Genomic DNA, 22,754 nt, shown 5'->3' on the forward strand with positions numbered 1-22,754 from the left:
GCATTATTGGATTTCTTTAGAGTTTCGAACGAAGGATTGCACAAATGGGAGACTGGACTTAAAATGGTTAACTCTGTAATGAGTCTGTCTGTGTTTTGCCCTGTTTCTGTCTGCTGTCTGCCTTTTAATTGTTTGCTCCACCCACTCATTTGTCACCATGGACACTAATTGAACTCCATCTCTCCCTCAGGTGTGTTGTCTTAGTCACTGATTGTCTCTGCTTGGTGATTGGTTCCTGTTTGTTATATCTACTCTGTTTATTCACGTCCCTGGTGTTGGTTGTTGTTGGATGTTTGTGTCTATGTTCCTGTTTCCTGTTTGCTCAGTGTTCTGCCCTGTTTTGCCTGCCCGTCTGTTTGCCTGTTTCTTGCTTTGGTTTAATAAAAGATTGAACTGTACTTGGATCCTCACTCGCCTTTGCCTCACTGCGACAAACTCCCTGATCAATGCGGCGATGTTGAAATTTAAAAACTAATGCACATGTTCTATGAAGTAACATAATTTTGAGTATTAGCCTGCTAACACTTGTCAGAAAGCTAACATTAGCATTGTCTAACTAGCTATAATATTAGCTAAGTGTGTATACCGAACATCACTGTAGAAAACAAACTATTTGAGTAGATACAGTAGATGGGTGTGAAAAAGTGTTGGCCCCTTTCCTGATTTTTTATTTTTTTGCATGTTTGTCACACTTTTTAATGTTTCTGAGCATCAAACAAATATAAATATTAGTCAAAGATAACACAAGTAAACACAACATGCAGTTTTTAAATGAAGGTTTTTATTATTAAGGGAAAACCTACATGGCAGTGTGTTTGCCCCCTAAACCTAATAACTGGTTGGGCCACCCTTATCAGCAAGAACTGCAATCAAGCATTTGCAATAACTTGCAATGAGTCTGTTACAGCGCTTTGGAGGAATTTTGGTCCACTCATCTCTGCAGAATTGTTGTTATTCAGCCACATTGGAGTGTTCGAGCATGAACCGCCTTTTTAAGGTCATGCCACAGCATCTCAATAGGATTCAGATCAGGACTTTGACTAGGCCTCTCCAAAGTCTTCATTTTGTTTTTCCTTCAGCCATTCAGAGGTGGACTTGCTGGTGTGTTTTGGATCATTTTCCTGCTGCAGAACCCAAGTTTGCTTCAGCTTGAGGTCACGAACATTGTCCTTCAGGATTTTTTGGTAGACAGCAGAATTCATGGTTTCATTTAGCACAGCAAGTCTACCAGGTCCTGTAGCAGCAAAACAGCCCCAGACCATCACACTACCACCACCATATTTTACTGTTGTTATGATGTTCTTTTTCTGAAATGCAGCGTTACATTTACACCAGACGTAATGGGACACACTTTCCAAAAAGTTAAACTTTTGTCTCATCAGTCCACAGAGTATTTTCCCAAAAGTCTTGGGGATCATCAAGATGTTTTCTGGCAAATCTGAGACGAGCCTTTATAAACTTTTTTCTCAGCAGCGGTTTTCATCTTCTAACTTTGTCATGCAGGCCATTTTTGCCCAGTCTCTTTCTTTATGGTGGGGTCATGAACACTGACCTTAACTGAGGCAATTGAGGTCTGCAGTTCTTTGGATGTTGTTGTGGGGTCTTTTGTAACATCTTGGATGGGTCACCGCCGCGCTCTTGGGGTAATTTTGGTCGGCCGGCCACTCCTGGGAAGGTTCACCACTGTTCCATGTTCCATGTGGTTCGCTGGAGCTTTAGAAATGGCTTTAAAACCATTTCCAGACTGATAGATCTCAATTACTTTCTTTCTCACTTGTTCCTGAATTTCTTTGGATCTCGGCATGATGTGTAGCTTTCGAGGATCTTTTGGTCTACTTCACTTCATCATTCGGGTCTTATTTAAGTGATTTCTTGATTGCGAACAGGTGTGGCAGTAATCAGGCCTGGGTGGCTAGGGAAATTGAACTCAGGTGTGATAAACCACAGTTAAGTTATGTTTTAACAAGGGGGGCAAACACTTTTTCACACAGGGTCATGTAGGTTTGGATTTTGTTTTCCCTTAATAATAAAACCTTCATTTAAAAATTGCATGTTATGTTTACTTGTGTTATCTTTGACTAATATTTCAATTTGTTTGATGATCTGTAACATTAAAGTGTGACGTGCAAAAAAAGAAAAAATCAGGAAGGGGGCCAACACTTTTTCACACCACTGTAGGTACATAGATAGATAGATAGATAGATAGATAGATAGATAGATAGATAGATAGATAGATCTTTACATAACCTTAACAAGGCCTACAAAAAGTTAAATAAATTTGATACGATTTCTACTTTATTTCTATAGCACTTTTAACAATACACACTGTCACTAAGCAGCTTGACAGAAATCTATAAGTTCTGGATATAAGTTCAGAACTTTTATTTATCCCTAAAGAACAAGCCAGAGGTGACGGTGTTGAGGAAAAAAGATTGTTTAACAGTTATATGCTGTATGTCGTATGTAAAAAGACTGTAATTTAACATTTATGTAAGGAGGTAAGGAGTCTGCAGTGTCAGTGCTTCAGACAGAACAGTCAGTGTTTAGGACAGAAGATTTTGGTGGATTTTTGTCTCATGAACCTCTAACGATGACTCTTTATACCGTAGCCGCTGTCAGGAAGGTGTTTTGTGGACGTTTCCATGTCGCATTATGATTAAACTACGACGCATCGTTCTTGAATAAGTAGAAATTGTAGTCATTGTTAAACAACTATAGTAATGAGATGAATGAAACGTTCTAGTTTCTGAGATCATTTTAATTACAATATTATTTTGTCATAAAGCCTTAATTAGCACTGATGTTATAAATATGTTTGTTTTGTTTTCTAATGAAATCCTGTTACACCTGCAATCATTATACAGATCTGGATAGCTCTGAAAATTAGGTAGAATTACATATTTTATTAGTTGGTGGTTCGAGTCTCAAGGAAGGTCTTAATTAGGAGGGTTTAAACCTGTGTACACATATACCTGCATTTGTGTGTGTGTGTGTGTGTGTGTGTTCAGAGCAGTAAGTACATATATTGGACATCTTGCTGCCTTTGTCTCCAATTTTGTTTCTGTGGAAATGGGTCAATGGGAAGTCAAATGAAGCTGGTTCTTGGCCTCCAGTGCCAATGCAAGGTATTTCTGGAGGAGAAAGAATTGAATTAACCCACTTTGTGTGTGCGTGTGCGTGTGTGTGTCCTATCAAAGCAGAAGCACTGTTATATTACATAGGCCCTATAGGCTCTAAACACACACTAATCAGTACATCCGCATGAGACTTGGCCTGAGGACAGATCTGCCCAGCTTGGTGTAACCCATCTGAGTCGAGTCTGCTCATCCAGCTCCTGCTCATGCCTCACTTCACCTCTTCTCTACACACACGTCATATTCTCTCACTTGCTTTCATCTTCTCTTTACATGATGACTCAAAGTTTTGCCCTGTCATATAACCATTACCTTAAATGAACCTTTCGTGGCGTTCCCTTTAACTCTAACACTGAGACAATAATGACTTTAAATTATATCTGAAGTTCATTACCATCTGGTCCAGTTGATGGTTTTTGGTGATGTAGCATGGCACCATAGACCCTTAAAAGATTTCAGTTCTGGGATTCATTCATTCATCCAACCCATCGCAGGGCACACACACACACACACACTCTCATTCACTCACGCAATCACACACTACGGACAATTTTCCAGAGATGCCAATCAACCTACCATGCATGCCTTTGGACCGGGGGAGGAAACCGGAGTACCCGGAGGAAACCCCCGAGGCACGGAGAGAACATGCAAACTCCACACACACAAGGCGGAGGCGGGAATCGAACCCACAACCCTGGAGGTGTGAGGCAAATATACTAACCACTAAGCCACCGTGCCCCCTCGGGCTTATGATTTAAAATAGATTTTTTTTTTTTTTTTTTTTTTTTTTTTTTTTTTTTATGGTTTCAGGTTTAACATTTTCTCTGCTTCTTCAATCCTAATACGTTGGCTAGGTTGTGTTCTTACAAAACGTAGCACTGTCTGATGTAACTTTTCACACTTTTTTTCACCCACTTGTTGAAAGAGGAGGTGAGAAGAAAATGGACAAGTGCAAATTCAACAAAAATTTTGCTGGGACCAACCGGTTGGTATCAGCCACTTTTGAGCTTTGATACAAAATGTATTGAGACGTTTCAGCTCAAAGGAGATGATTCTCACATTGAATCTGAGAAGAACCAGTGTTCTAAACCTGATCCAACCCTTTACCTTCACCTGATCCAATCTGGCTGTCTACACATGATCCACTCTCCTTATCTACACCTGATCCACCCCTTCATCTACACATGATCCACTCTCCTTATCTACACCTGATCCACCCCTTCATCTACACATGATCCACTCTCCTTATCTACACCTGATCCACCCCTTCATCTACACCTGATCCACTCTCCTTATCTACACTTGATCCACTTCCCTTATCTACACCTGATCCACCCCTTCATCTACACCTGATCCACTCTCCTTATCTACACTGGATCCACTTCCCTTATCTACACCTGATCCACCCCTTCATCTACACCTGATCCACTCTCCTTATCTACACTTGATCCACTTCCCTTATCTACACCTGATCCACCCCTTCATCTACACCTGATCCACTCTCCTTATCTACACTGGATCCACTTCCCTTATCTACACCTGATCCACCCCTTCATCTACACCTGATCTACTCTCCTTATCTACACCTGATCCACCCCTTCATCTACAACTGATTCACCAATTTACCTACACTTGATCCACTTCCCTTATCTACACCTGATCCACCCCTTCATCTACACCTGATCCACTCTCCTTATCTACACTGGATCCACTTCCCTTATCTACACCTGATCCACCCCTTCATCTACACCTGATCTACTCTCCTTATCTACACCTGATCCACCCCTTCATCTACATCTGATTCACCAATTTACCTACACTTGATCCACTTCCCTTATCTACACCTGATCCACCCCTTCATCTACACCTGATCTACTCTCCTTATCTATACTGGATCCACTTCCCTTATCTACACCTGATCCACCCCTTCATCTACACCTGATCTACTCTCCTTATCTACACCTGATCCACCCCTTCATCTACACCTGATTCACCAATTTACCTACACTTGATCCACTTCCCTTATCTACACCTGATCCACCCCTTCATCTACACCTGATCTACTCTCCTTATCTATACTGGATCCACTTCCCTTATCTACACCTGATCCACCCCTTTATCTACACCTGATCTACTCTCCTTATCTACACCTGATCCACCCCTTCATCTACACCTGATTCACCAATTTACCTACACTTGATCCACTTCCCTTATCTACACCTGATCCACCCCTTCATCTACACCTGATCCACTCTCCTTATCTACACTGGATCCACTTCCCTTATCTACACCTGATCCACCCCTTCATCTACACCTGATCCACTCTCCTTATCTACACTGGATCCACTTCCCTTATCTACACCTGATCCACCCCTTCATCTACACCTGATCCACGCCCTTACCTATACCTGATACATCTCCTTATCTACACTTGATCCATTTCCTTTATCTACATCTGATCCACCCCCTTTATCTATACCTGATACATCCTCTTATTTATACCTGGTCCACCCTTTTATCTGCACCTGATCCACTCTCCTTATTTTACATTTGATCCAACCATTTATCTACACCTGATACATCCTCTTATCTATACCTGGTCCACCCTTTTATCTACACCTTGATCCACTTTCCTTATCTACACCTGATCCACCACTGTATCTACACCAAATCCACTCCTTTATCTACACCTGATCCACCTCTTTATCTACACCAAATCCACTCCTTTATCTACACCTGATCCACCTCTTTATCTACACCTGATCCACCTCTTTATCTACACCTGATCCACCTCTTTATCTACACCCGATCCACTCAATTACCTACACTTGTTACACTTCCTATATCTACGCCTGATCCACCCCTTTTTTTATACACCTGATCCACCCCCTTATCTATACCTGATCCTCTCTCCTCAGCTACACCTAAAACAGAGATAAATCAAGTAAAGAAATGACAAACGGCTTGATTTTTTTTCCAGGTGATGAGACAAAGACTGAAAAAGCTCATTGTCACGGTTTTAAAGGTTCTAAATTTGTCATTCTTTCATATTTCTCAGTATTTGTTGTTGAGGAAACATTTTTTTCCTTTTGAAGGAACTATAAAGTAAACTATATGAAGAAGTAACAATCATTCATTCATTTTCTACCGCTTATCCGAACTACCTTGGGTCACGGGGAGCCTGTGCCTATCTCAGGCGTCATTGGGCATCAAGGCAGGATACACCCTGGGCGGAGTGCCAACTCATCACAGGGCACACACACACTCTCATTCACTCACGCAATCACACACTACGGACAATTTTCCAGAGATGCCAATCAACCTACCATGCATGTCTTTGGACCGGGGGAGGAAACCGGAGTACCCGGAGGAAACCCCCGAGGCACGGGGAGAACATGCAAACTCCACACACACACAAGGTGGAGGCAGGAATCGAACCCCCAACCCTGGAGGTGTGAGGCGAACGTGCTAACCACTAAGCCACCGTGCCCCCCGAAGTAACAATCTAAAGTAGAAAATCTTTGACCAGGTGAAGGCTTTTTGTAGGCCAGCACACACATCTGAATTTTTTCGGATTTGTTCTGTTGTCAACATGGTTGCTTTGTATTGCTTATAAGTGTTTATAAGCAGCGACCGCACATTGTCTCAGTTGGCGGATATTTCTGGCGAATGGACGGAGGATACGACTTCAGATTAGATACGAACCTGCTGTCATTCAGTCGTTATGGATGCCATGTATATTTGTTAGCCTGTCCAGTGGGATGATGGGTATCTAAGGAGACCAAAGGGAAGGGAAAGAGCTTGTGTAGGAAGGGAAGGGAAGGGAAGGGAAGGGAAGGGAAGGGAAGGGAAGGGAAGGGTTGATTGTAGGATGGAGCAATACTGCCATCTAGCATGTTCTCCATTCACACAGAGTGATGCGTATAGCAGCAACTGATGTACAATCACTATTTACAGCTGTATAGCCATATAAATGCAAGTCACTGTGGAGTTATTCAGGTGCATTTCTTCTACTATATTAATCCTAATGTTTCTAAAAAAATTTCTCATGTAATGTGTGCAGTGTTCAGACACCTGATCGAGGAAACACCTGTGAACGTGGAGCAATCCCTTAGCACATCCCAGAAAACGTCCGCATCCAAAGCTGCCAAGACCAAAGACAAGGACAAAGACAAAGCCATACCCAAGGCAGAAGTCAAGATGGAAAAGGTGTGTGTGTGTTTGTGTGTGTGTGTGTGTGTGTGTGGACTACTTTGTCTTCTCTATATTCATCTGGAGCTGCTTGGATGTGTGAGCGCCATAGTGGGAGGAAGTTGTCTGCTTAAATAGGATTTCACATACAAGTTTTATTTTTAACAGATCAGGTGATTATAGAGTGCTTTTAGACGATGAGTCAATCATTATTATGATTTAAGTATTAATATGTTTAAAAAAAGAACTTAAGGATGATATTTTCCATCGTCTCTACAACGCAGATACCGAAGAAGGTGTGTATACATATGAAAGGGTGTCTGTGTGTGTTTTTTGTGTAGAGTCTGGATGAGAGTAAGCCACACTGGATACTTCGTGTGGTCTGTGAGAAGACAGACGAAGAACAGGTCGAGGTAAAAAAGGACACTGAGAGACTTGAGCAAATTAAGGCAATGAAACTGGCCTGGGAATCTGCAGAGCCTGGCAGGGCAGCTAAGGTCTGTGTATACACACACACACACACACACATTTATGACTATATACTAGTGTACGACTGTATATTTATAATCACACCTTCCAGTGTCACCCATATGAGGATGAGGTTCCCCTTTGAGTCTGGTTCCTCTCAAGGTTTCTTCCTTTACCATTCAAGGGAATTTTTCCTTGCCACTGCTGCCTGAGTCACCTCAGACTTGCACATAGGGGATAAATACATACACATTGTGAACTAAATCAATCTAATATTAATCTCAAATTTTGTATTCTATTAATCTTTATATTATTCTTTATATTAACCTTTTGTTGTATGTTTATGTTCTTTAAAGCTGCTTTGAGACAATGTCAGTTGTGAAAAGCGCTATACAAATAAACTTTAATTGAATACGTGCGTGTGTGTGTGTGTGTGTGTGTGTGTGTGTGTGCGCTCCTTGGTGTTGGTGTTGGTGTGCAGGCTTTTGAAACTCGTCAGCAGTACCTGAAAAATCTCAGCACACTCGGAGACCACACGTTGGACCTCACACCTTTCATCAGGTACGCATCCATTCCATGGTCACAGGAAGTTCCACAGACTTCCTGTGGAATTCTGGTGTCTCAATTCGATAAACAGTTCAGTAGTCAGGGCACTGAGCGGGGACATTTTAAAGACTGTCTCTCTACTGAACTCTCAGTAATCTATTAAGCAGCTATCGTTAATCTAGCACTCAAATCATTACTGATATATACGTTATATAACTTTATTTGATGGCTTGTCTGAGTCGGCTTCCACATCAACAATCTCTCTCTCTCTCTCTCTCTCTCTCTCTCTCTCTCTCTCACACTGTAGGAGGACCAGCAAGCCTGAGCGTCTGAAGGATGCAGTGATGGAGGAGGAACAGCAGAGGGAGCAATTGGAGAAGATCCAGAGCTTTCGCCTGTACCGAGAGACGGTGCTGGAACGCAGGCGGCAGGAACAGGAGCAGACCAAGCAGCTGATAACAGAGCAACATGAACTGTTTAAAAAAATTCAGGTTAGATATTTTTAAACCAATGAAAAATAACTTATAAGATAAGTTTTTTTTTTATATATATATTCCGGATAGTTGAATTTTATATTGTATATTACCTTATAAAGAGCAACTCACATAAGGCACGTTAGACATTAATTAATAAATAAATGTTCTCTTTAAAGATTAATACAGTAACCGTTGGTTTAACACATTCACTGATTGTCTCAGGAGGAGAAAGCTGAGCTACTCCGGAGGTTTGACCAAAATCGTGAGGTTAGTCGAACCTGAAACCTGGAGGAGCACAAGAGAGGAGAGCGGTGTAGGGAAAGAGAAGACAAGTCTCCAAAGAGAGAAGAAGTTTCTGTTTACTGAACCTATGAAGCAGATATCAAACACCCGATAAATAAGAACCAAACAAAACAAACATCATGCAGAACGTCCTCACATCCGTTTCCGTCTCTAGATCCATACGGAGACGTGAGCGCTTCCACTGAGGTGTTCTTCTCTAGTGTGAGGAAGCTGTTCATTTGTACGGGATTCGAATATATGAGTTTTATTTTTAACAGCGTGCGATGAGACAATGAGTCACCCTGCACTTCGGATATTATTATGATTCAGAGTTTATTAAAAAATAAAGAAAGAAACAATACAAACATGCGGGTGAGATTTTCCATTGCTTTGTGTGTGTGTGTGTGTGTGTGTGTGTGTGTGTTGAAATTGAGTGTGTAATCAGAGAGATTTGATTATTATTGTATTATTAGAATCTATTGTATTAGAAAAGAGATTATTATTATTTATTTGACAACACAATAAGAGACGCCAGTCTAGATGATGAGGCTTCCTGTTGAGCGAAGCGGCTTGTAATATAGATGATTATACAGCCAGTGCTGAAGAAACTTAACATTACTGTATAAAGTTGTAACTTGGGTAAAGCCGTTTGACTCAATATGTTGGGTTTCCCTCACACCTCCAGGGTTGTGGGTTTGATTCCCCTCTCAAAACTGTGTGTTTAGCTTTTTTCTTCCTTTGCTCTGAGGGTTTCCTCCAACTTCTCTGGTTTCTTTCCAGTCCAAAGACATGCCTTGTAGGCTGATTAGCATCTCTAAATTGTCCAAAGTGTGTTTGTATGATTGTGATGTATTGGCACCCCATCTGTCCAGGGTGTCCCCATCTGTCCAGGGTGTCCACTGTCTGTTCAGAGTGTCCCCATCTGTCCAGAGTGTCTGCCGTCTGTCCATAATGTCACCATCTCTCCAGAGTGTCCCCCGTTTGTCCAGAGTGTCCACTGTATGTCCAGAATGTCCCCCGTCTGGCCAGAGTGTCCACTGTATGTCCAGAATGTCCACAGTCTGTTCAGAGTGCCCTCATCTGTCTAGTGTGTCTCCCATCTGTCTAGGGTGTCCTTATCTCTCCTGAGTGTCCCCATCTGTCCAGAGTGTCTGCTGTCTGTCCATAATGTCACCATCTCTCCAGAGTGTCCCCCGTTTGTCCAGAGTCCCCCGTTTGTCCAGAGTGTCCCCATCTGTCCAGAGTGTCCACTGTATGTCCAGAATGTCCACAGTCTGTTCAGAGTGCCCTCATCTGTCTAGTGTGTCTCCCATCTGTCTAGGGTGTCCTTATCTCTCCTGAGTGTCCCCATCTGTCCAGAGTGTCTGCTGTCTGTCCATAATGTCACCATCTCTCCAGAGTGTCCCCCGTTTGTCCAGAGTGTCCCCATCTGTCCAGAGTGTCCACTGTATGTCCAGAATGTCCACAGTCTGTTCAGAGTGCCCTCATCTGTCTAGTGTGTCTCCCATCTGTCTAGGGTGTCCTTATCTCTCCTGAGTGTCCCCATCTGTCCAGAGTGTCTGCCGTCTGTCCATAATGTCACCATCTCTCCAGAGTGTCCCCCGTTTGTCCAGAGTCCCCCGTTTGTCCAGAGTGTCCCCATCTGTCCAGAGTGTCCACTGTATGTCCAGAATGTCCCTCGTCTGGCCAGAGTGTCCCTTGTCTGGCCAGAATGTCCACAGTCTGTTCAGAGTGCCCTCATCTGTCTAGTGTGTCTCCCATCTGTCTAGGGTGTCCTTATCTCTCCTGAGTGTCCCCTGTCTGTCCAGAGTGTCCCTATGTGGCTAGCGTGTTACATGTCTGTCGAGAGTGTCCCCTGTCTGTACAAAATCTACTTGTCTGCGCAGAGTACCCCCCCGTCTGTCTGGAGTGTCCCTCTATCGTGATATTCTGGCTTGGGTTTGAGAATTTGTTCGATAACACTGTGACTGGAAGGAGACAAATTCACACGATGGACTGGTTCTTAAACATGTTGTGGGGAATTATCAGTTTTCCACTGATGATGCCTTCATCTAGCAACTTTAAATATTACTGTAATGTGAGTTAGAGGTGATATTTTCATAGAAAAGCTTCAGAAAAACAAAAACGGTTATTTTTTCTCCACACACCATGCTGATATCAAACCCATTTCAGCTCTCTGACTTGTGTTTACTTTTACGATTGTGTTGTTGCACTACTTGGTGTGTTACATCTCATTGCAGTCACCATGCTTCATATGGCCCGTAAATACGCTCTGCATTTCTTTTCCTTTATTTACTGAAAAGTGAAGAAATCCGTATGAGATATTGCACTTGTGACGCACTCCATAGACACCAAGGAGTGTTTTTTTACACCTTGGGTTAAAACACTGGGCTGCAATAAAACATGATATTCGTACTGTAGCTACGGATGTTGTTTGTAGGTGCATCGACTCTAAAAGTGTGAATTTGGACTGTGCGTGTGTGTGTGTGTGATCTAATCAGGGACGCACCCAATTGTGTGAGGTGTGGTTTTTGTTGGAATGATCAGCAGAGCGCATCATATCATGGCTAATACTGGAGTGTGAGCGTCACCATCCCAAACATTTTGTTGCGTCATTGGTTGTCATAGACACATACACACGCTAGAGAGAGAGAGAGAGAGAGAGAGAGAGAGAGAGAGAGAGAGAGAGAGAGAGAGAGAGAATAGGTTTAATTGCAGCTGCATCATGCCTGGTGAGTTCATTCATTTCACTCATTCATCCTTTCATCAATTTCCACGCTTGTGTACAGTTCATGTGCTTTCCTCTGTTACAGATAGAATGGACCTACACCTGCCACCTGCCTAGACAACAATGCAACCTATGTGTGTGTGTGTGTGTGTGTGTGTGTGTGTGTGTGTGTGTGTGTGTGTGTGTGTGTGTGTTTGTGTTTGTGTTTTGCAGGCTGGGACTTAAAAGTGCTGAAGGTAAGTCCAGGTTTCCAGAAAATTAAAAATCAAGCAAACCTATATATAATATTCAGAGGAGATTTTTCAAAATGGCTGCCGTTCATGCATTTTTAGCAGCAGCAATCACAAACAAATCCTGGAGGGAAGCAGGTAAGTGGCCTTCATGAACTATTTGGTGTGGAGATTTTTTGCATGTTTTAATATGGACTGTATTGGATTTTTCTTTTTTCAAAACCAAAACCACGCTTTGATGCAGTTCCAAACAGACACCTTCGTCGAAAACTGATTTTTGACTCGTAAAGAAAGACGTGGACTTTACCGCCATCACATCAGGGTCGATGAAGATGCCTTTACATGTCAGAACTGCGTTGATCAGGCTTTTAATCCCTGATCTCATCATCATCATCATCATCATCATCATCATCATCAACATTTTCCCAGATTGTTCATATTTTATAAGCATAATGGAATTAATCCCAAAGACACAACTAGAAAAAAAATGAAAACACATCCAGATTCACTTCTTAGTGCTTCCAGGCCGAATAAATTTACAAAACAAAAAAATCAGAAACATTTTTAACATTTAAGAGATATATGTACTTTTAAAAGAATTTTCCAGTACGTTCCCAAACTGAAACTCGACCATCCCAAATATTCACTAACTGTTGTCTTCATTAGTGTTTATTTATTTATCAGTTATATGATGAAATATGCTGCCTTGTATTATTTGCATGTTAAAGAGATAAAGAGAAAAACAATCTAGACTGCAGATTGCATCAATAATTGTGCTGATCTGCTGAATTTCATTACATGTGTTTATTTGGTGAATAATGTGTTCTCATCTGCTGCAAGAAAAGCACTTCACTTTAACATGGACCTGCTTTCAACAAGGAAGAGTTTCGCTTAGAATATAATCAGATAGAATATAACATTTTTGTAAATAATTGGTCATGAAACCTCATAGTAAACTTTTATACATATATAAAAAATACTTTTTAATTCGGATCGAAAATACCTTTATGTAGTATTGAAGAACGCTATTACTCATTGGTCACTGAGAGACAGTGATCTGTGATTGGTCATTTAGAGACAGTGATCAGTGATTGGTCATTTAGAGACAGTGATCAGTGATTGGTCATTTAGAGACAGTGATCAGTGATTGGTCACTGAGAGACAGTGATCAGTGATTGGTCATTTAGAGACAGTGATCAGTGATTGGTCATTTAGAGACAGTGATCAGTGATTGGTCACTGAGAGACAGTGATCAGTGATTGGTCATTTAGAGACAGTGATCAGTGATTGGTCACTGAGAGACAGTGATCAGTGATTGGTCATTAAGAGACAGCGATCTGTGATTGGTCATTAAGAGACAGTGATCTGTGATTGGTCATTAAGAGACAGTGATCTGTGACTGGTCATTTAGAGACAGTGATCAGTGATTGGTCATTAAGAGACAGTGATCTGTGATTGGTCATTTAGAGACAGTGATCAGTGATTGGTCACTGAGAGACAGTGATCAGTGATTGGTCATTAAGAGACAGCGATCTGTGATTGGTCATTAAGAGACAGTGATCTGTGACTGGTCATTAAGAGACAGCGATCTGTGATTGGTCATTAAGAGACAGTGATCTGTGATTGGTCATTAAGAGACAGTGATCTGTGACTGGTCATTAAGAGACAGCGATCTGTGATTGGTCATTAAGAGACAGTGATCTGTGATTGGTCATTAAGAGACAGTGATCAGTGATTGGTCACTGAGAGACAGTGATCAGTGATTGGTCATTAAGAGACAGCGATCTGTGATTGGTCATTAAGAGACAGTGATCTGTGACTGGTCATTAAGAGACAGTGATCTGTGATTGGTCACTGAGAGACAGTGATCAGTGATTGGTCATTAAGAGACAGTGATCTGTGATTGGTCATTAAGAGACAGTGATCAGTGATTGGTCATTAAGAGACAGTGATCTGTGATTGGTCATTAAGAGACAGTGATCAGTGATTGGTCATTAAGAGACAGTGATTAGTGATTGGTCATTAAGAGACAGTGATCAGTGATTGGTCGTTAAGAGACAGCGATCTGTGATAGGTGATTAAGAGACAGTGATCAGTGAAATATGGTGTTCTTTGATGTTGTTTTGCACCAAGATATCTTTTCGAATTATACCTACAAAGCTCTACCTTGGTCTCATCAGGCTGTAAGACATTTTGCCACATGGTTTTTGTGAAAAAAAGGCTTCCTTCTTGCTGCCCTGCCCCATAGTCCATACAGGTGAAGAATATGTGAGGGTGTGTCACATACAGTAATCATTGCTCTCCAGATGTTCTTACAGCTCATTTAATGTTCTGTATGCAGCCTCCATGATTAGATTCTTCTTGTGCTTTTGTCCATTTTGGAGGGACGTCCTGTTCTCAGTGCTGTTCATTGTGGTGCCACATTTTCACCACTAGTTGATGATGGACTTTACTGTGTTCTACAGGACATCGTGTACCTGTTTTGTAAGCTCTCAGCGGACCATAACTTCAGCGGTCCGATGAAACCAAGTCACTGATGACGGGTTAATAATAAACACCCCTGATCTTAGGTTTTAATGTGATTCTATTTTGTTTTTTTAATGTTGTTGGTCGATGTATCACATCAAAAATCATTTTCTTTTTTTTAACACCACAAAAATATGTGCCGTTTTAACAGAGATGTGTAGATCTGCTCATAGGAGAAACACCACCAGCATTTTACCCGAACAATGAGGTAGCTGTACTTTCTGTCAGTTCAGGTCTTGTGGGAATTTACATAAACAGCAACCTTTATTTAAATAAATAAAAGAGGCAAAAGCTTTCTTTTACATTCAGGTGAGTGTGTGTATGTGTGTGTGTGTGTGTGAGTGTGTGGGTGACATGATGTTCGTTAAAGGCCACGGGTCTTTCTCTCTCCCTTGTTGTATTAGCAGTGAATTCATTTTGAACAACACACCTCTCCACATAATACCCTCATTGTTAAACTCACTTTATACTGCTGACCCAAATTACATCCCAGGTTTCAATCAAAGACCACAAATTTGCATATTCAATTACACCCTTTTTAAATTATTCATCCTTTACTGGAGGTCATCACAACACAATCGTGACATGGCGCATCTTACGGCGGTCTCATAAAGCGGCACAGCTGTTTAATCTCCACCTGCATAAAAAAGCTGCTAAACACAAAGGTGTTCGATTAAGACCACATTGGTTAAACGGATGTTAAGTAGACTTTAACTAGCATAGAACATTGAGGAAAGGAATAAAACTGATGAAATTTGGTTGTGTAATCAGGGTCTGTTAACGTGCTTGCTGTCGACACAGAGCATGAAGCACGGCGTCCTTCGTTATGGCTACACTGCACTGAACTTTGGCCCCCTTGTGGAGAGCCATTCAGACTGCCATCAATAGACAGGTCTTATTAAAGCTGTCTGAAGGCAAACTGTACACCTAGGAGACTCCACACTGAATAAAAAAGAGGCATGAATAGAAAGAGACTGGAACAATGGAGAAACATTGCGTTAAATCACTGATGTCGGTGTCTGGAGCTTTTACAGATATAAATGTGTGCATTCGTATGTGGGTGGATGGATGGATGGATAGGTGGGTGGGTGGATGATTGGTCAGTTCCTCATATGTAAATAAAGAGCACCTCACCTTATAAGGGCTTCTGCATCTCTCCATTCTCCTAATAAAAAAAATAATTAAAAAATGAAAGCCCTAATTATCTGTGGTATAAAGTTCTTAGTGTGTGGAGTCCCAGATTCTTTGATGTTGGCTTGTCGGAGCAAGTATACCCAAAGGCCTGTATTCTAGGGTGCCAATACTTTTGGTGGGGAGTGGATACGAGCATGTGACTTCATGAATACCCGTGACACAATTCTTCACATTGTTCTGAGTGTTTTGTTATAGCACACGTCCATTTTGTGGTAATTTTTATTTTGGGGCAGGGCTGCACGCTACGGCAAGTGACGTCATCCGAATACCCGAGATGGAAGTTCCCCTCTTTGTTCAGAGTGTTTTGATATGTCACATGTCAATGTTGTGGAAAGTTTATTGATTTTGCATATATTGGGGGCGGAGCTGCGGGAAAACCGAAAGGCCAGTCGGTACACCAACTTAAACCTTTGTCCAGAAACCTATCACCCTAAAGAAGCTGTCCGAGTTTGGTGTAGATAGCTTGAAAGCTTGCTGAGTTATAAACCTCTAAATTTATAATGGGTGTCCAGGGCAAAAAAGGCCATTTTGAGACCCGGTACTCGCATTGCTTAGAAAAGTAAAAGCAACAAACTTCTATGACAAATCCGATTTGGTGCATGTGGCTTGAAATCCTTAGGAGGAGTAGCAATTAATATATTTTTGTCTAAGAAGAATAAACAAAACAGAATGTTGGCTTCTACAAGCCAACATAATGATCTCTGCATATTCAGTGAACCATCAGAGAGATCTTTTTGTATAGCAGGAGAGAGAATTAGAAACAGTGTTGGAGACTCATAACGCCAGGTTCTCGATTACTCGATTTTTCTATACTGTGTTGACCGCCGCAATTCTCCATACTGTATTCTGCTGTGTGCGAGGCAGTACAGAATGGGACACGAAGAGATTAAACAAGCTGGTTAAGAGAGCCAGCACCGTCCTGGGCTGTCCATTGGACTCTGTGGAGGAGGTGGGTGAGAGGAGGATATTAGTCAAGCTGACATCTATTAGGAACATCACCTCTCACCCCCTGTATGACACTGTAGAGACTCTGTGTAGCTCTTTCAGCAGCAGACTGCTACACCTCCAGTGTAGGATGGAGCACTACTGCAGGTTTGTTCATTGCAGTGGCTGTCAGACTTTACAATACTGCATTACAGCGATGTTATTGTGCAATATTTTATAATGAAATATAATTTTATTGTTATTATTCTTATTATTTAAATATTGTTTTATATGAAGCTTTTCTTTCTTCTTATTGTCTATAAGTCTTTAATAACTGTCTGTGAGCTGCTGTGATAAGTACATTTCCCCACTGTGGGATCAATGAAGTTTATCTTATCTTTTTTTTTTTATCTTATCTTACAGTCTATAAGGAGTTTTGTACCATCTGGGTTGCACCTCTGGGTTCCTGTAAGGTGCTCCTGTTTCATCTAAACACCCCATGATCATATCTATAGCTAAATCACTCGTGTATGAGCTTGTTGGACATCCCAATCCAAATCCATGGCCGTGAAGATAATTAACACAGCAGTGACAGCCTCAGAGCTTCTGGAATATCTTTCTACCGGACTTTCAAGTGCGTCTGTGGAAATTGGTGTCCATTCTGTTTTAAAGACTGGTTTTAGGTTTTGGTTGAGGAGGTCTGGCTTTTAACTGACGGTCCAAATCATCCCAAATTTGTTCGATGGGGTTGAGGTGAGGGCTCTGTGCGATTCCTCCACACCAAATTTATAGAATGTTTTACGGATCTTATTTTGTGTTGTAACATTAATATGACATTTCCTTCACCAGACTCTACTCTTGGAGCTCTGTATTCCAGTAGACAGCGTTCTCCTGGCATCTACCAATCCGTACTCATCCATCACATTGCCAGATGCAGCAGTGAAGCGTGATTCATCACTCCAGAGAAGATGTTTCCACTATCCAGAGTCCAGCTGCAGTGCTTTACACCACTCCAGCCTACACTTGGCGTTGCTCATACTGTAGGTTTGTGAGCAGCTGTTCAGCCAGGAAGCTCCTGATGCGCAGTTGTTGTATTGATGTTGCTTCCAGACGCAGTTTTGAACTCTGTAGTGAGTGAAGCAACACCGCTTGTTTTTACACGTCATGACAGCAGACACTGAACCTCCACAGAATTTTGTTTCCTCCAGATAGTTGACGATCAGAGCAACAGAGCGCCTTCTCCTCTCTAACCCTCACCCCCTCTTCCTTCCTCCCTTCTTCTTTCCTCCACCGCCACGATGCCTGTCACGTGACGCCAACGCTCGCTCCAAAATCATCTCCGCGACAGGCGACACTCGAGCGCGCATCATCATCATCATCAGCAGCAGCAGCAGCACTCGCAGTATAACCGGCGGCGGCACGAGCTTTCCTCCCTTCAAACATCCGGGTGTCGCGCGCAATGCGCAGTCGCGCCGCTGCAGCCGTTTCAGCGAGCTGAGAGAGAGAGAGAGAGAGAGAGAGAGAGAGAGAGAGAGAGAGAGGGCGGAGATACCGGAGAGTGCCAGAGACGCGAAGACGCAGCGGGACGCCGACTTGGCCAAGCTTCAAACATAGGCACTTGAAAAAAAAAAAAAAAACAATCCCACGTCAACGTCAAAGACATGGACATGGAGAGGGTAGAAAACGCGCCCTAAAATGTCAGATTTAAATACGGCGAAGCGAGCGAGAGCGGCTTCCCCTCCCCTCCTCCCTCATCTCTTACCCTAAACCCGGTGATATCGTCTCAGGTGCTTCATCCTTCTTGACGCAGTCTGACTGAACTCGGGGAGCAAAAAAAAATGAAGAAGTTTAATATTCGGAAGGTGCTGGACGGCTTGACGGCGGTATCATCGCCTTCAGCGTCGCCGCATGCAGGGGCCAAAGAGAACGACTTCATCCTCCCGGAGACCCTCCAGTCCGAGCACTTCCAGCTCTGTAAGGTGGGCAAAGCCAAACGCACAGGATTTACCACCGTGTATGAGCGCAGGGTCCGAGGGCCAGCTGCTGACGCTAAGCCGGAGTTGGTGTTATTTTAGAAAGAAGTGCGGATTTCACATGATATCGTTAAATCGTTAACGTGTCGCGTCCTTCTTGACGTTTCGGTCCAAGCAGGACGGGTGTGTGTGCGTGTGTGTGTGTGTGTACGTGTGTGTACAGCAACACAGCAGCGTTTCATCCTTCATGTCCACGGAGGGACTGTGTGTGAATAGACAGGCCGGCGCACTATGGACACACACCACACACACACACACACACACACACACTGTCACTGAAGAGAGCTGGCCTGAAGTGCTGATTTTACACGCGGTCAATATTAATCTATGTCTTTTCAGAAGGATTGGTTTGGTGTTTATTGTGTTGCGCTGCGGCTGCGTAAAAATATTTCCCATGGCATCAGTTTACGCAGCGCTGCCCGGTTTGTGCGGATACGGAATGCGTCTTAGCTTTAGGGTGCAACTGATGTGCAGCGTTATAAGCCTGCTTTGTTTTTAAAAAAATAAATAAAAAACGAAATAAATAGACCAAAAAATCAAATTTATTGCAGGTTTGCTCTAATGGAGTGAAGCTTTAGAGTGCGCGCGAGGTGTACAAATAACAAGAGCACCCAGAATCTGGCGTAATCTGTTCTGTGCGGATTATGTCAGTCAGTAAAATTGATTTCTCGCACCACTGACTAATTCTCTCTCTCTCTCTCTCTCTCTCTCTCTCTCTCTCTCTCTCTCTCTCTCTCGCTCTCTCTCTCTCTCTCACACACACACACACACGGGAAATCCTGTACCATAGCTGCTGGATGCATGAGTAGAAACTATTCAGAATTCAGAATAAACTCTTTAGAAACCTCCTTGGTTACACCAGCAGCTCCTCAGGCCTCTTATACACTGAGTAAAAAATAAACACTGCATCCCTTTTGTCCACTGTTTTGTCATTGTTTTGATGGAGCTTGTGGCTCGGTGCCTTCAGCTTGCAGCACTCCAGCAATGGTGAGAACATAGGAACTACTTATGTAACACGCTTATGCCTCCACTCTCTCATTAGACAGTGTCAGAGAGACAGAGATGACAGCTGGAGGAATAAATAGTGTCCCAGAATTGACAAAACAAGTAAATCTGCATTATATTCTAGCTGTACTGTTTGATTCTTGTGTTAATGTTAACATTTCCGATCTCTCCTTTATCAGACGGTTCGCCATGGTTTTCCATATCAGCCATCTTCCATGGCCTTCGACCCGGTCCAGAAAATCCTCGCCATCGGGACTCAAAGTGGAGCTCTGCGGTTGTATCCTTTAATCTGAGTGTGACTTGTCTTGTCTTGTCCTGTCGTGTGTGTGTGTGTGTGCTCTTTTTTAGACAGGGCCTTGAGAAATCTCCTGTAAGTACCTTTTAAACCTTTTCAGTATTTATGAGTGATTGCTCATGTTTTCATCTTGGTTTCACGCCGGTGTCTGATACGAATCATGCTGAAAAGGGGGGAAACACTTTGGTATTTATTTCTCTTATTTCTGTTCTTATCTCTGCTTGAGAAGCGTTTCTTGAAATCAGAAATTCAGGAAGACGAACGTGAGAAGTCGAGTTTTTTTAGAACGAACTGTTTGGTTCGGCTCACTCACAGTTCAGAGCTTGTGCAGGCGGGGAATCTGACAACTGAATTTCATCTCTGAAAAGATTTCCGTTTCTCTCCCCGCCGCATTCATTCCCGTTACACCAACTTGCTTTGAGTTTGTCAGTCAGATTAGCAGATCAGCTTCGTCTGATCCCTGTCTTCTTTTATTTGGAGATTTTGACGCTGACGCTGCGACTCCAGAGAATTTTCTTTTCCGCCTTTAAAAAGGACCCCTGTCGAGGGTCTTGATACTAAGCATCACATGGTGATCAGGATTTCAGTAGATACACAGCATTCAAGTGAAGACGAATAAAAAAAATCTCTTAACTTGGATTGAAAGAGTTCCTCGATGCCTGTCGTCCTTTAATGCTTTCAGTGCTTGTAGACTGATCCTTAGCTATCAATTCTTTGATTTCAATAAGCATGAAGTTGCTACTTTTTTTTTCTTTACATTTTTTTTCCATCTGTATTCTGGTTGATCCTGCCGTCTTTTCCGTCTTTGTTACACAGGGTGTAGTTTCTATTTGTTATTTTCTGTCTCAGTATTTTGTCTGTCTCAGCTTTTTTTTCTTGCCCATGAGGATGATGGAAAGTGGCAGATCAAGAGGCCAGAGCAGCAGAGCCGTCCAGAAGATTACAGCAGAAAAAAAAACTTGAGAGAAGTGTACAGCTTATTGCCCTTGGGATACTTGTGCTGTAATCCCCCCCAAAAAAACTCAGACTGTTTACTGTTTTCTTCCTAACACAGGGGAATGAATGTGCTTACAATTTCAAAGTGTGTGTGTGTGTGTGTGTGTGTGTGTGTGTGAGTGAAGTTTGGATTTTTCTCCCTTCATGGGGGTGGGGGGTCTTCCAGATTCTCAGGTTTCCTCCACAGTCCAAAGACATGCCTTGTAGGCTGATTGCCATCTATAAATTGGCCATAAATTGGCATGTGTGTGTGTGTGTGTGTGTGTGTGTGTGTGTGTGTGTGTGTGCAGGTTGACACTAGTCTTGTGCCCTGAGGCCCCAGGATGTTCCCAGTAACCCAGTGTATGCTAAGCAGAATAGATAAATAGATGGACGGTTGGGTGGATAGATGAATGGATTAATGGTTGGATGGATGGATGGATGGATGGATGGAGGGGTGGATAGATAAATGGATGGATGGATGCATGGATAGATAAATGGATAGATAAATGGAGGGAGGGATGAATGGATAGGTGGGTGGATAAATGGTTGTACATCATTTGAGTGCGTAATGAAATGATATATCAGCACTCATACAGTATACAGTCATTTTTATTTCACCTAAAAGGTGATCTAAAAGGACTTATAGAGGCTTGTTGAAGAAGGAATGTTGATTTATATCAATTCATTTCTGCAAACAAAGACTAAGTTCGAGTGCAGCAGAGTGTCTATGATGTACAGAAGCGTTTCTGTTGTCAAATATGCTGCACAGACTCGTGAAGTCTTTCCTACATTTATCCCACGCACAGGCTGAGGAAAAGAACACATGTGTCAGACTTCTTTAAACATCCCACATGTTTGGCTTGTCTTCTGTGTGGTTTAGATGTAGCTGGGGAGGGACATTTAACTGAAACTTGGAGATCTGCTTTGCTGTTGAACAAACATCTAAATCGAGCTGCGTTGTGTAGATGATACGCCGTTATTAATGTCATGATGATCCAACAAAGTCTGTGGTCACATGCTGCAGCTGGTGCTTAGTGTCCCCAAAATGAGAGAGAGAGAGAGGAAGACAACAAGAAAGAGAGAGAGAAGGGAGAGAGAGATAAGGGGAGAGGTGGGGTTGAAAATTGTTGTTTCTTTGAGTTGTGAAACGAAGGAAATTTTCTCAACATGATCACGTTCTAAAACCCGGAGACTCTTAAAGACTCTGGTGTATTAAGAGGACCACAGCGTGCAGCTCAGGTCTCTGACACACTCAGAATTCTACTGATTTTCTCTCATATAAAAGAAAAAACAAAACCAGAAAAAACAAATATGATTTGTCCAAATGAATTGTCAAGTGTGCTGGTTACCGTCACTGGATTCAGTGATGCTGTATTTATTTGTTTGTTTATTAATTAATTTATTTATTTAGAAGCATGAAAAGGACCAATTTTGTGCCTTCTTTCCTCGTGTCTAAGTTTTCTCCAGCTGTTTTTTTTTTGGTCAGTGGTAACATCACCTTGTCCTATTGTATTTGTTATCGTTCCTGTCAGGTGTTTCTGTGTGATTCAGACCCAGAGATCCAGAGCTTACGTAATCAATGAGCAAGAACCCCCTGATGATGATGTTTATAGAATGTGATGTAAATGTGAGGAAAAAAGGTCAGGAAATACTAATAGTTTATCCTTCCATTCTGCCCTAATGATACAACAGCAGCTGGCATAGGTGTGTGTGTGTGTGTGTGTGTGTGTGTGTGTGTGTGTGT

At 42.3% G+C, this 22,754-nt stretch overlaps 2 protein-coding genes across 5 annotated transcripts in view; both read left to right on the top strand.

The window, feature by feature from the left end:
* The window catches only part of adgb (androglobin), a 42,100-nt gene extending 32,694 nt beyond the window's left edge, over positions 1-9,406 (top strand). The window contains exons 29-33 of the mRNA XM_060883337.1: positions 7,198-7,343; positions 7,667-7,822; positions 8,275-8,354; positions 8,647-8,830; positions 9,038-9,406. Coding sequence (XP_060739320.1) covers positions 7,198-7,343; positions 7,667-7,822; positions 8,275-8,354; positions 8,647-8,830; positions 9,038-9,097 — 626 coding nt within the window. The 3' untranslated portion in view covers positions 9,098-9,406. The remainder of the gene's footprint in view (positions 1-7,197; positions 7,344-7,666; positions 7,823-8,274; positions 8,355-8,646; positions 8,831-9,037) is intronic.
* An 8,816-nt stretch (positions 9,407-18,222) lies between these two features.
* Positions 18,223-22,754, top strand: part of stxbp5a (syntaxin binding protein 5a (tomosyn)) — a 70,453-nt gene continuing 65,921 nt past the window's right edge. For 3 of the 4 annotated variants that reach the window (XM_060883848.1, XM_060883850.1, XM_060883851.1), the window contains exons 1-2: positions 18,223-18,678; positions 19,917-20,014. In XM_060883848.1, the coding sequence (XP_060739831.1) occupies positions 18,538-18,678; positions 19,917-20,014 (239 nt within the window). In that variant the 5' untranslated portion in view covers positions 18,223-18,537. The remainder of the gene's footprint in view (positions 18,679-19,916; positions 20,015-22,754) is intronic. The other variant, XM_060883852.1, reaches the window with a different exon arrangement.

The sequence above is a fragment of the Tachysurus vachellii genome, chromosome 12 (assembly GCF_030014155.1).
Source record: "Tachysurus vachellii isolate PV-2020 chromosome 12, HZAU_Pvac_v1, whole genome shotgun sequence".
NCBI lineage: Eukaryota > Metazoa > Chordata > Actinopteri > Siluriformes > Bagridae > Tachysurus > Tachysurus vachellii.